The 14,848-nt window shown below is 44.8% G+C and overlaps 1 protein-coding gene across 1 annotated transcript in view; it reads right to left on the bottom strand.

Moving 5' to 3' along the window:
* ST14 (ST14 transmembrane serine protease matriptase) overlaps positions 1–14,848 on the bottom strand; it is a 58,753-nt gene that overhangs the window by 24,879 nt on the left and 19,026 nt on the right. Inside the window, exons 2-7 of the mRNA XM_060693561.2 lie at positions 9,489–9,648; positions 7,636–7,763; positions 5,783–5,853; positions 4,786–4,946; positions 4,186–4,221; positions 566–803 (exon numbers count right to left, since the gene is read on the bottom strand). Coding sequence (XP_060549544.2) covers positions 566–803; positions 4,186–4,221; positions 4,786–4,946; positions 5,783–5,853; positions 7,636–7,763; positions 9,489–9,648 — 794 coding nt within the window. The remainder of the gene's footprint in view (positions 1–565; positions 804–4,185; positions 4,222–4,785; positions 4,947–5,782; positions 5,854–7,635; positions 7,764–9,488; positions 9,649–14,848) is intronic.

Here is a 14,848-nt window from a genome sequence, read left to right as displayed (position 1 = left end):
GGAGGAAATTGGAGGAGAAGGTAAAGGAGGAAGTTGGAGGAAAATTTGGAGGAGAAGGAGGAGGGGGAGGAGGAGGAGGAGGAGGAGAAGGAGAAGGAGAAGGAGAAGGAGAAGGAGAAGGAGAAGGAGAAGGAGAAGGAGAAGGAGAAGGAGAAGGAGAAGGAAGAGAAGGAAGGACGATTAGTGACTAAGCAATGCATATTTGGCAAACTCTTTCCCCATCAGAATAGGTATCAGTAACAGTGCAACCCAGAAGACGCCATGAAAACTGAAGTCTATCTCAGGCTGCTGCCAATTATGCGCCCAGCAGCCCATTCGTGTTTCTCCCGAAGAGAGCATGTCATGCTGTAGCCAATGTACAAATTTTTTAAATTTGTTTCAGCCAAATTATTTAATTCGTTTTTATTCTATTTTAAATGTTTGTATTTATGTGTTTTATCTTATGGCTGTTCACCGTCCTGAGTCCTTCGGGAGTAGGGCGGTATAGAAATCCAATAAAATAAATAAATAAATAAATAAATAAATAAATAAATAAATAAATAAATAAATAAATAAATGTACTTACTTCACCAACGCGCGTTCTTCCACGGGGCTCAATGAGTTGTACACCTTGACAAAGTCCTCCCCTTGGTCGCATTCCTCAACGTCAAACGTAGTGAAGGTCAGGCTAATGACCGAGTTGGCGTCAGCTCTCAGCACCCAGAAGCAGCGCATGTTGGACGGGTAAGGGCTGTTTGGGAATCCTGGCGTGGTAAAGCTGGTCACTTTCCCTTCTTTGGCGTGCAACGCATATTTGCAGCTGTCTAATTCAGGTGAGAGAAACAACACCAGAAAAGAAAGCTCTCAAGAGAATGGCAAGAAGGATTTACTCTGATTCAGTAAAAAAAGAAAAAAAAATCAAATGGGCAAATTAAAACTGGAAGGATCCAAAAGATGTAAGAGATGGACAATAGCACTTAGCAATAGCGATACTGCTTAGACTTATATACTGCTTCACAGTGCTTTTGCAGCCCTCTCTATGTGGTTTACAGAATCAGCCTCTTCGTTAGGAATAGTTACGGATTGTACTGAAATAGAGATTAAGTTGGTTTTGAATTTAATAACAGCTGCCAGGTTACTGGTGGCACAGTATTGGAAGAAGGAAGATCCACCTACTATTGAGGAATGGACACTAAAAGTCGTGCATTTGGCAGAGATGGCAAAAATTTCATCATATCTTAAAGACCATTCAAACGAAAGATACATATCGGAATGGAGAAGATGGATCAACTATATTCAAAACAAGTATCAGACTAAGAAGATTCATATAGCTTATGAATGAAACATTTTCAATCTTTAGTTTATGTTTATAGGGTTTTGACCTATAAGGAGTTAAAAGACCTAGAGAAAATTTGAAGTCAGTAATTTGTTAGCATATTTTAGTTTTATGTTTGTGAATGCTATACCCTGTGCTTGTTCTGGGAAGTCTAGGGAGGGGGGTGGGGGGAAGGGGGAGGGGGAAAGGATGGGTGGGAGGGCAAGGGGGGAGGGATGGGGTGAAGGGGGAAGGGGGGGAGAAAATGTTTGTATTTCCTATAAAACTTTTCAATTAAAAAAAAAAGAATCAGCCTCTTGCCCCCAACAATCTGGGTCCTCATTTTACCCACCTCGGAAGGATGGAAGGCTGAGTCAACCTTGAGCCTGGTGAGATTCGAACTGCCAAATTGCAGGCAGTTGGCAGTCAGCAGAAGTAGCCTGCAGTACTGCACTCTAAATGGTTACAACAAATAAACAAAGGAAGGAATGTGTACTTGAAGTGATTTTAAGGCCTGCCTAGACAAAATGTCATGTTCCTTGGCTGGTTGGGTGAAGAGCTATATATTTCTCGGAGAGATTACAATGTCACGTATAATGAATATGGCTGTCAAATCTTGACAACAGTTTTAGCAACAAAGAACTCACAAAAAGAAGGGCGTATACATTATCCTAAACTGTTGACAGCATAGAGGCACATGTTTTGTTTGCTAAGAACCAGGCCAGAAAATGAAAGAAAAAAGAAAGAAAAACCTTCCTGGGATACAGTACTAACATTGCAATTTTGTGGAAGGGCAGAATCAGAATCACAGAGTTGGAAGGGACATCTAGTCCAACCCCCTGCTCAGGTAGGAGACCTTTCCAGATTACAGAAAGACCCAGATTACAGAAAACCCTTCTCGATTACAGAATGTGTCTACGTATATTCCTTCCAGATAGCAGAAATATCTATGTCCCGAGACAAGCAAGCTCAGAGAGCACCAAGGACGCCCTCATTTCAACCCTGAGCTACAAATATTCTCCTTTATTGATGCTTCTAAATGTGTCCAGTTTCAAGTAAATATTTTAAGTAATTCTTCCATCTTGGTCCTTTTTCCAACAGTTTTTGGTTCTAATCCCGATGCTTTCGTTCACATTTTGTAACAACTTTTTGAATGCTTGTCTACTCAGCAGATAGAAACTAACCAAAAATGTAGGTAAATACGTTGGAAAACACCTTTTCAGAAGCAAAAAGGAAAAAACCCATATATGCAAGATTGAAATCTTGCATATATTAGCAAAATACAAGATTAGCATGTGTGTGTATGTGTGTGTATGGGGGGGGGTGTCTCAGTCAACATCTTGCTTCTAATGTACAAACCACACTCCTTACTAGCACTGATGATGTTACCTAATTGGGTATTGAAACGTTTGCAAGAAAACAAGCAAGCTCAGGGAGCACCAAGGACGCCTTAAGCCTCAGCCGCCTCCTTTCCCTCCTCCTCTCCTCTCCCCTCCTTCTCCATTCCGCAATCTCCATTCCCTTCTAGCACCGATCGTGTTACCTAGTTTGGCTAATGAAACATCTTCAAGGGAAAAAAAGCAACCTCAGAGAGCACCAAGGAGCCAGCATGTCAACCCTGAGCTACAAATATTTTCCTTTATTGGTGCTTCGAATGTGTCAAGACAATATTTTAAGCAATTCTTCCATCTTAGTCCTTTTTGCAACAGTTTTTGGTTCCTGTCCCAATGCTTTCGTTCACATTTTGTAATAACTTTTTGAATGCTTGTCTATTCAGCAGAGAGCGGTACGCAACGAAATTTCATTTTAATGCATGCCGATTAGTCTACATTTGACGTGACAATAAAGTTATTCTAAGTCCAAGTTTAAGATGGAAACTAACCAAGGAGAAAAAGTAACCTAGAAATAAGGAGACATTTTCCAACGGTGAAATCAATATATACTTTGCCTCCAGAAGTTATGGGTACCCCATTACTGGAGGCTTTCAAGAAAAGATTGGACAGCCATTTGTCTGAAATGGTATAGGGCAATGATGACTAACCTTTTTGCCATCGCGTGCCAGAAGCGGGGGGGGGGGGTCGCGCGCATGCGTGCCCATACCCATAATTCTATCCCCCCTGCCTCCATGCATGCGAGTGCGACCCTCCCCCCCATGCTCCTGGCACACGATGGCACGGTAGGCTCGTCTTTTGCTCTCCCCAGCCTCCAGAGCCTTTCTAGGAGTCTGGGGAGGGCAAAAACAGCCTTCCCCACTACCCACCAGAGCCCCTCCGGAGGCCGAAAAAGACCCATTTGTCAACTTCTGGTGGGACCGGAAGGCCCGTTTTTTGCTCTCCCCAACCTCCAGAGCCATTCTAGGAGTCTGGGGAGGGCAAAAACAGCGTTCCCCAAACACACCCTCGGAGGCCGAAAATGGCCCGTTTGCTACCATTCAGTCTCTAGAAGACTCTGGAGGCTGGGGAGAGAGAAAAATGGGCCTTCCCCACCACCCCTGAGGCCCTCTGGAGGCAGGAAACAGCCTGTTTCCCTACTTCTGGTGGGCCCAGAAGGCCCGAAAATCAGCATGCCCACGGATATGGCTACGTGTGCCACATGTGGCACACGTGCCATAGGTTCGCCATCATGGGTATAGGGTCTCCTACTGGAGCAGGAGGTTGGACTACATGACCTTCAAGTCCCTTCCAACTCTGTTGTTCTATGTCCAACTGAGTTCAACACTGTTTATCCCACATAAGTGATGATAGGATTGCAACTTCAATGTTTTTTTTCCCTCCAGAGAGCAATATTCCATTCTACCTCCACACAATCTCCAATTATTCAAAGATCCCATAATTTATTATTACCGCAATTAAAAACAACCGCAAAATAAAAAACCCCAAAATTTTACTTACTGTCTCGGGGTGCTTTAACGATATCCTCATCAGAAGCTACAAGTTAAAAAAAAAAACACAAAACTTTTATAACGAGGAATTTAACTTTGTACCTTCAAACATAGGGCAATCGGAGATGACCTGAATTCATAATCATCCACACAATTGTTTTGCCTGACTTGGTGGCTCAGTGGCTAAGACGTTGAGTTTGTCGATCAGAAAGGTCAGCAGTTCAATGGTTCGAATCCCTAGTGCTGCGTAATGGGGTGAGCTCCCGTGACTTGTCCCAGCTTCTGCCAACCTAGCAGTTCGAAAGCACGTAAAAAATGCAAGCAGAAAAATAGGGACCACCTTTGGTGGGAAGGTAACAGCGTTCCGTGCGCCTTTGGTGTTGAGTCATGCCGGCCACATGACCACGGAGACGTCTTCGGACAGCGCTGGCTCTTCGGCTTTGAAACAGAAAGCCCGCCCTCTAGAGTCGGGAACGACTAGCACATATGTGCGAGGGGAACCTTTACCTTTAAAATTCAATTTTTCCTGTTGACTAGTGCAAATACACCCCTAAGCTAGGCAGATGAGGGAATTTATGTGGAAAGAGAACAAAAAGAAAAAGAGACTTACGAAAAGCTGTGAGAGAGACAACTTGAAATTCTGGCTTCCGCGCTTTTCCTGTTCCCGTTAGTTTTAAATTCTGGAAATTTGCCATGGCGTTATCAAGAACATCCATTTTGTATTTAGGAACACTGAATGTGGATAAGAAGTAAGCAATCACACTGCCCTCACTGTGTGAAGGGGGAGGGAAAGACAGATAGGTTAGCACCCAGCCTAAATAATTAGGGCTGCAAAAAACAAGATGTCTAGTGGTAGCAGGACATTCTACTATGATCAATAACTTCAAAGTCCAAAACAATATTTTTCAAACTTGGCAACTTTAAGATCAGTGAACATATCTAAGACACCTTCCTCCTCCTGTTTTTTCCCAGAACAGCAACCCTGTGAGGTGAATTGGGCTGAGAGAAAGTGATTGGTCCAAAGCCACCCAGTTGGCTTTCATGGCTGAGACAGCACTAGAACTCACAGTCTCCTAGTGAACGGCCCAAAGTCACCCAACTGGCTTTCACGGCTGAGACAGCACTAGAACTCACAGTCTCCTAGTGAACGGCCCAAGTCACCCAGCTGGGGCTTTCATGCCTAAGGCAAAACTAGAACTCACAGTCTCCTAGTGATTGGCCCAAATTCACTCAGCCATCTTTTGTGTTTAAGGCGGGACTAGAACTCACAGTCTCCTAGTGAATGACCCAAAGTCACCCAACTGGCTTTCGTGGCTGAGACAGCACTAGAACTCACAGTCTCCTAGTGAACAGCCCAAGTCACCCAGCTGGGGCTTTCATGCCTAAGGCAAAACTAGAACTCACAGTCTCCTAGCAAACGGCCCAAATTCACTCAGCCATCTTTCGTGCTTAAGGCAGGACTAGAACTCACAGTCTCCTGGAGATTGGCCAAAAGTACCCAGCCTCCTTTCATTCCTAAATAGAAACTAGAACTCATAGTTCCCTGGTTTCTAGTTTATGTCATAACCATTAGACCAAACTGCTCTGAAGTTTTAGGAGTTACGCACCTGAATGCTAGTATATCTGAATCATTGTGGAATGGACCAACATCCAAATTCTTTGCATAGATGTCCAAGAGCTAAAGAAAAAAAAAAGGCTGCATTGAGAACAAGTATATGATATGTATATACAAGTATGTACATTTCTATTAAATTCAGCTTTAAAATCAGCCTGTTTCAGGGATCATTTTTCTCACACCCTGTACTATTATTTGTCAAGGTCTTACTTATTTGTCTGTTGGAGTTTTAGCTTCTTCGCTTTATTACAAGATCATCAATCCCTTTGTTAACAGTCTTTGTCTTAGCTAGGATCTACTGAACAAACTGTGGGATTGGACTACAGTCATTCAGAATACTAAAATGGCTTATAAATTGGGATGGCTGAATCCATGTCAACATGCTAAACTCAAGTCCAATAAACCACATTATATGATTTGTGTCATGTAGGAACTCTACCAGGTAACTATAATGCTTTACCATCTGTTGCAGTACCTGAAGATCAAGGAAGAACTAAGCCTTAAAGTGCAGAATCAAGGCAGAACTGAACAAACATTTGAACACAGAGGTTGCTACAAGGCTGGACAAAGAGATCACTTAGCAAAGCTTTTCTCTGCTCAAGACTCTAGAGAACTATTCCCATACTGGTTACTCCTCACTGAACAACAACTTCTTGTTCAGTGACCATTTTAAATTACGCCGGTGTTGTAGAAGCAGGACGTGAGAGATCCTCACAGTTGTAACCATTGCAGCATCTCCACGCTCATGTGATTGCAATTCAGGTCCCCAGTAAACTGGCTTGCAATGACAACACTACAGTGTCCCGACATCACATAATCCTCATTTGTGACGACGTCCGTCTTCCAACCACCAAAGGCATTGGGGCAGCCAGCGGGAAGTCGCAAATGGTAATCACGTTGACTGTAAGATGCTGCAACCATACGATATTCACTTAATGGCGGCAACTGGGACTGCTGGAACTGCCTTCATAGGTTGGCAGTCACATGAAGTTGCGCCTTACAACCATGTCACTTAGAGACGGAGTTCCAGGATGCAATTATGGTTGGTGAGCAAGGACCAGGGGTGAAATGCTCCTGGTTCAGACCGGATCGCCCGATCCAGTAGCAATGGAGGTGGGTGGTTCAGAGAACCGATAGCAAAAATTCCCCCCCCATGCCCAACTGAGCCGCACAATCTTCAGAGGCTTTTTTTTTTACTTTTAAAAGCATTTTTTCTACAACCTCTTCGGCCGAAAAAAAGCTTTTAAAAAAAAGCCTTTGATGATCGCGCGGCTCAGCTGGGATCGTCAAAGATCCCAGCTGAGTTGCCTGATCAGTAGAGGCTTTTTTTCTTTTAAATGCCTCTGACCATCCAAGCTGAGTTGCCTGATCATCAGAGGCATTTAAAAGAAAAAAAAAGCTTCTGCCGATCAGGCAACTCAGCTGGGATCGTCGGAGCCTTTTGAAAGCATTTTTTTACAACCTCTTCACCGAAGAGGTTGTAGAAAAAATGGTTTTAAAAGTAAAAAAAAATTGGCCAACCCACCCAGTCACATTACCCTTCCCCCACCAAGCCACGCCCACAGAACCAGTAGTAACAAATTTTAGATGTCACCATTGGCAAGGACTATCCGTAACACTGGGTAGACATCAGCAGAAGATGCTTCCGTGCAGGACGATTGCTGACTTCAGCCTTCCTTAAATATACTGGGCCTATAACTCCCAAGAATTCTTTGCAGCTAGGGAATTCTGGGAATTATAAGGGGCCAGAATCAATAAGGGGTGAGAAACTGCTTTAATCCAGCCCATGATATCCAAGGCAGAGAATCCGCTGCTGCCGTTGCTCGTACAGCTTTCAATTCTTACCATCATCTTTGCATTCTTTGCTAAGGCGGCAAATTCAGGAGAGGTGGAATTCTCATAGGCATCGATGAACCGTTTGCCTGTCAGTCTCATGTAGCCGTTGTATGGCTTCTGCACAAGGGCAGCCCTGTCTAAAAAAGTAACCAAGAGCGGACAGAGATCAGAATCAGCAAAAATATTGGACAGGTGTCCTGACCCAGCTCCCCAAACATGACAAACCCTCTGAAGTTAACTCAAAGTTCCTTTATTAGGAGCGCCAGCAGCCCCGGCAAAAAGTTTCTCTCTCACCGCAGGCTAACAAGTCCGTCCGGCAGGGAGATGAATAGCTGTTTGCCGCATCTATTCACCTCCGCCCCTTGCCTTTTATCCCCAGAGCTAGAATGGGGCTTCGCTAGCAGCCGTGGCAATTCCGTCCCAAGGACCGGCCCATAGATTTCCACTGCTCTCCTCTCCTCTGCCTTCTGCACATCTGTGCGTCAGGCACTGGACCCAGACGTTCCTCCTCTTCCTCATCAGCCACCTCCAGACCTGGGGGCTGTTGACTCTCCATCTGAGGGCTGACGGACGGCCCAGGCTCCGCCTCTGTCTCTCTCTCTGCCAGCTCCATTCCCTCTTCCCCCTCAGAGCTCTCAGGTTGCCTTGATGCTGACTCTGACTACCAAGCCACCTCCTCTTCTGATTTGGCTGCTGGAGGAGCCAACAGGCCACAACACTAAGGCACTTTCTACTAGCAACCCAGAATGTCTGGAACAAACAGATTGTCACGTTTCGATGTCATCTCAAATAAATTGCACTCCCAAACAATTAATCTTTGCTGAAATATTCCATTTATTGAGTACGACAGATCTGGCCCCGACTTCGTCGTAGCCGATACTAACCCTCTGACCCCCAAACCCTTCCCTTTCCATTCCCCAATTCTCATCTTCTCATTGGCCATCTTCCAAGTCAGTCTCCCCAGCTTCTGACCTCACCCCACGGGAATGTTCCCCCCTCCCATCCCATCTCCTAGGGGATATTATCTACAGAGAAAATAAGTAGGTGAAAAGTCAAGCCTCGTCTTTTTATAGCAGCATCAGAATGCTGACACAGATACCCATTCAATTATTTGGAAAGTGTCATTCCCTCCATCCTTTCACCTTGTTGCTTCTTGAGTACCACAGCTGAAACCCATCTGGAAGACACCTGTAAAATCTAGCCCTTTGCTGGGTAAGCTAAATATATTCACCAGGACTAGAAACTCAGCAGTTCTATTTTACAAGTGATTCAACCCACAGATCTTGGAGTGTGTGGATTTATTTAGATGTAGAGCTGGTTGAAGTCACAGGTTATTAAGTAATATATTAGTTGTTCTACCTTAACATATTATAATTCGTAACCTATTTTTAGTTTGGAGTGTAAGCTGAACTTTAACCAGGGGTGGGCTTCAAAAATTTTAGCAAGGGGTTCTCTGCCTGGTTGCTGGGTGGGCGAGTCCATGGTGGGTGTGCACCATGGTAGGGGGGTGTTTTTGCCCTCCCCAGGCTCCAGAGGCTTTCCTCGAGCCTCTGGGAGGGTAAAAATGGCCTCCCTAGGCTCCGGAGGCCCTCTGGAGGCCAGACATGGGCCCGTTTCTGGCCTTCACAAACTTCCGGTAGGCCCATTTTTTGCCCACCGTGAGCCTCTGCGTGCACTTACCTGCACCCAAAATGGGCCATGTGGGGACTCCTGGGATGGGAGGGGCGGAACGGGACCAGGTGAGCGGGGCCAGCCAGGAATAGGATTTGAAGGTTCTCCAAACTGCACAGAATCTTAGCTAAAGGTTCTCCCGAACCCCTGCAAACCCACAGCAGCCCACCCCTGACCTTAACACAACTTACATTTGAAGTGCCAAACCAGCAGCCCAACCGACAGAGAAAGGAGCAGGGAGATGGCTACCACGATGACTGCCACTATCCAACGTTTTGGGCCACGCTTCTCAAGCTTCTTGGTGTTCATGGTGGGCAGGAACTCCACCCCTTCCTCGAGGCCGTTCATGTCCTAGAGGAAGACAGACAGAGGTGATCAGGTTGCATCTTAGTACATCCAAAGTCTCAATCCTTAAGTACCCCATGGACGCTTTCTCATCCAAATATATTCAGCAGGGTCTTCTCTCCAGACACACATTGCAAGATATGTTTCCACTTGATGTGACTCCAGTTCCAACTGATACCTGAATATTTCTTCAGAATGGTAATAGAACAAGGCCTTAGTGCAAAGCAACCTCATCTTATTTCAGTTCTTTTCTCCAGCTCCTGAGTCCATTTTTCAGAATTTGTTGCCTGAGACAATTCTCCGAGTTTGGTTGCTATTCTTGCAGAAGTTTCATTACCCAGCTGGGTAACTTCGTCATGCTAGCACTGATGAGGTTATCTAGTTGGGTAACGTCTGCCAGAAAACAACCAAACTCAGAGAGCACCAATGGCGGCACAGTTTGGATGGATGGAAACTGATCAAGGAGAGATTCAACCTGGAAATAAGGCGAAATTTTCTGACCGTGAGAGCAATCAACCGATGAAACAGAAGTTGCCTTCGGAAGTTGTGGGAGCTTCATCACTGGAAGCTTTCAAGAAGAGACTGGACTGCCATCTATCAGAAATGGTGTAGGGTCTCCTGCCTGGGCGGGAGGTTAGACTAGATGACCTACAAGGTCCCTTCCAACTCTGTTAATCTGAAAACAAGTTTGACCCTTAGCTACAAATATTTTCTTCTATTGGGATAGACTGGCCCTGCCTACAAAGCTTTGCTAGATGGCACTAACAAGACATCTAAGTCTTTCCATCCATAAAGACTTAGCCCTGCCATCCTTAAGGCCATCCAAAGTATCCAGAAGGTACTACAAGTTCCATCAGTCACAGCAAGTAAAAGCACCAGGTGTGAACCATCGCCTAGAAGGACATCATGCTGCAAAAGACCAATCCGGTCCAACATTTGGATCGATTGTTGAGGCTCACAAAGCAAGAAAAAAAAAATCTCAAGTATGATTCAATAGGTTCAATGCTTTATTTAGTCTCTCTTACTTTCCTCCTTACTTTCAATCTCTTACTTCTAATTAGCTTTTGCTCTGTTGGATTTTTTTTTTTACTCTTTAAACTCCTGGGATTAACTGATTTGTGTTTTAAATTGCTCTGCAATCACACTGCAAACCAGCTCACCATAACATTTGCGGCAGGGGTGGGTTCTAAATTTTTTTACTACCGGTTCTGTGGACAAGGCTTAGTTTGTGGGTGTGGCTTGGAGGTCATGTGACTAGGTAGGCGTGGCTACCTGGTCAGAGTCATTTCTGGAAGGTCCTCGCACTTACGACCAGTCCTCGCACTTATGACCTGACTTGTTTGTTTGCTTTTAACACTGATCAGCTGTAGGACGGCCCTTTGAAGCCCCACCGCAAGAGTTTAAACAGTTTTTTTTCCCTCTAGTCATCAGCTGGGACTCAGGAGGCAGCAATAGATTGGGGGTGAGACCAAAGAAAAAGTAAAAATAACGTGGGGGGTGGGGGGGGAGAACCAGTTCGGTGACGTCATATCGTCACCGCTACCGGCTCGGCCGAACCGGACCGAACTGGGAGGAACCCATCACTGATTTGTGGCTCTTAATGGAAACAAGGCAGGCAGACAGATGGATAGACACAACATCTTTTCTTTCTCTCGCCTCCCCCCCCCCAGAATAACATGTGATCCTTTCCCGCATTTATTTCAGTGCTCAAGGGGAGTAGGACTACCCCTCCTAATCAGGGGTGGGCTACTGGGGGTTCGCAGAGGTTCAGGAGAACCTCTAGCTAAGATTCTGTGCAGTTTGGACAATCCCCCAAATCCCATTCCTGGCTGGCCCCATCCATCCCTCCCCTCCCCTCCCAGAAGTCCCCATGCGGCCTGTTTTGGATGCGGAATTTCAGGAAGGCCTCCAGAGGGCCTCTGGAGCCTGGGGAGGCCGTTTTCGCCCTCCCAGAGGCTCGAGGAAAGCCTCCAGAGCCCGGGGAGGGCAAAAATGCCCCTCCCCCACAGTGGTGCAGGAGGCTGACTAGGCCACACCCACCATGGCCACGCCCACACAGCAACTGGGCAGAGAACCCCTTGCTAAATTTTTGAAGCCCACCCCTGCTGCTTCTCAGCCCATCCACCTGCCCTACCACCAAGAGTTTTCACTGCTTGCCAGCAACCGTCTGAATTATAATACCTAGCAAGCCATTCTCCCAACAAAAGCACATATGCAAAGGTTATCTCAATATTTGATTCCAACAAAGAATATAGGGAAACATAATTGCTACTGTGCAATAGTTTCTTTTTATTGACATGTTATAAAAGTGCAGGACCAAATAAAAGCCCATGGATTACTGGAAGACATAAAAAGAGAAGCTGCTGGAAGAGCAATTGATACCCATGCAGGAAAATATTACGTATTTCCAGGTCTAAATCCAAGTTCTCCCATCAAAGAAAAAGCAGAGCTCTATAGCACTGTATCTGAAAATGAAAAGCCCAGGGTGAGAACAACAGCTAGCCATGTTACATTCAGGTCAGGCGGCAGAATTCGAACTGGAGACTCTAGTTTCTCAGCCTGAAAAAAAAAAAAGAAGACTGCAATCCAATCTGCTTAAAACCACGAATCAAAAAAATGGAGGAATCCCTTCACCCTTTTGTGAATCTTTTCCAGCTTCTATGACCTTGGGCTGGTCTTGGTGAGCCCGACCGACCTCACAGGGTTGTCGTTGTAGGGAAAATAGGAAGAGGGAAAAGAAGCGTGGTGGAAACGGTTGCCACCTTGAGCCGTTTGTAAAAATAACAAAAGGCGGGATGCAAAATAAATACACAAATAAAACTGTGCTGGATTACAATTACCCTCCTGTGGGTTGGGAAATGCCGTTCTAGTACACAGAAACTCTGAATACACAGCGGGAGAACCTGCACACTCATTCCCAGAAACTGCAGGGACATTTGAGTATTGCTTGCACACTCACTGAGGAGTTTCAGGAACTCCTCTTTTCTCACTGGCCCAACCCAACACCTCTCTAGCACCTGAGAGTCGATCCGGCCGAAACAGGTTGTCTCACCAGGGCCACACCTGTGCTAAGCTCTTGGCAGCAAGAGTGCCAAGGTGATAGAATCCCCTCTATAAACCTTTCTACAGCCTCTTTTGTTCTCCGGCACCAACCCAGCTTGAGCTAACAACCTGCTTCTTCCTGGAACCTTTCAAGAATGGCAATTCGAAGGGGAGTAAACCACCTTCCCCAAAAAAATAGAAATGACACTCAAGGAAAGGTAGGATGGAACCCAGAAAGTACCTTCCTACTTTCCATCTCAGGCAGGTGGATGCTACCTTACCATGCAGGCAAGCACACCTGGATGGGAGATCATTCTGTCTCCCCAGCTACGTTCAGCCACTGTTCTTCCTCTTTGACCTGATAAAGGTGGATGGACGTGACACTTTGTTAAACCTACCTGTCGGGAAAATAATTTAGCAACTGGGGAAGGGTTCAAATCTCCTATTGTACAGCCAGATCGCTCCATTTACAGTATCTGCGTAATGAATTTTCTCACAGTTGCTTGAAATTTTCCTCCAAATACACATTTTTGCTGTTTTTTTGAGCCCATTAAATTCTGCTCACAGTTATAATTTTACTCTCTAGTAACTTGAAGGAACATAAATATCTTGCTTTGATCCTGGGCCTCAAATGAATCAGCTGTCTTCATCGCATGGATGCATGAAACCCAACCAAAAGGTTATCACTAATCTAATACTGTTCAGTACTAAATTAATACCAGAAACACATTTTATCCTGTTTAATTTCCTACAAATTATAAAACATTGGGATTAATTAATCCCTGAATTATATGAATTGTATAGGCCAGGGGTCTCCAACCTTGCCAACTTTAAGATTTGTGGACTTCAACTCCCAGAAGTCTTAAAGTTGCCCAACTTTGCTGGCTGAGGAATTCTGGGAGTTGAAGTCCACAAGTCTTAAAGTTGCCCAGGTTGGAAACCACTGGTATAGGCCACTCATCTTACCTCAAGATAACTCTGATGAATGAAATCTAACGGGGAAAAAACCTCAGTATATATGTTTTTGACCCCCAAAAAGACTAGTAAGATTGGTTTCAGTGACAAGAGAACAGTTTTGCAAAGCTATTCAGGAAACCGACTGCTTGTAATCATTCACCAAATGAAGCTGACTTCCTTCTTCAGGACAGAATCTTGCCACATCGCTGTTGTGTAACTTGCAGTCTGGTTTCATTTGATCAGTTTGAGGACTATCTTCATTGGATGACTCACTGCTCACAATAAACACAGTGAAAACATGTGGAAGTTAGACCATATATGGATTAGTTGGGTCAGCAAAGCAAAACTAACTTAGGAGGTTTTACCAGTATAGAGATTGCTCCTTTTTTCTTCCTCTTTACTCATCTCCATGTGGAGGTCAAGGACAGCTAAGAACATTCAGAGCCATTTCAGACACCCACACAAGTTTAAAAATACATCGATACAATCATCCACCGATATCTAACCAGAAACACAAGAGTGGCTAAACTGTAGACAACGTGGTTTGAACTCTGCTGTAACAGTATGTTGGAAGAAATGTCCATCTGGGTTCAGTTCCAAGTGGGGAGAAAGACACTTGAAACATGGAGGCTGCTTGGAAAGATGGTTTAATGGAGCAGAACTATCAAGCACAGGGCCCTGGTGCAGCTGAACACATGGGTTTGAGAGTGAGGGGTTTTTATACCCTTTCTTGGGCTTTGAACTTGAGCTTCCTGTTCCTGTGACAAGAACATGTATCCTATTGGCGGTAGCCAGACTCCCATGGAACCATGTGGGATCACGTTTGTCTGAGTCAAGTTTAAAAATACATCGCTACAACCATCCACCTAGATCTAACCAGAAGCACAAGAGTGACTAAATTGTAGACAGAATTTATTTATTTTGTAAATTGTATGCAGAATTTAGAAACTCTGCTGTAAGAGTAGATAAATCACGGTTTCTAATCAGGGTATGAGAAATCAGGTCAATGTCTACAACAATATTTTTCAATCTCAACAACTTTAATCTGTTTGAACTTCGGCTCTCAGAATTTCCCAGCCACAACGACTGCTGGCTGGGGTAATTCTGGAAACTGAAGTCCAAGCAGCTTAAACTTGCTGAGGTGTACAAATACAGGTCTAGAAAATATTGGAGAAAGAAAATAATGTTGCAACACACCTTTACAAAC

The sequence above is a fragment of the Pantherophis guttatus genome, chromosome 9 (genome assembly GCF_059756535.1).
Source record: "Pantherophis guttatus breed Tessera chromosome 9, ASM5975653v1, whole genome shotgun sequence".
In the NCBI taxonomy this organism is placed as follows: Eukaryota; Metazoa; Chordata; class Lepidosauria; order Squamata; family Colubridae; genus Pantherophis; species Pantherophis guttatus.
This window is presented reverse-complemented; position numbering and strand designations above follow the sequence as displayed.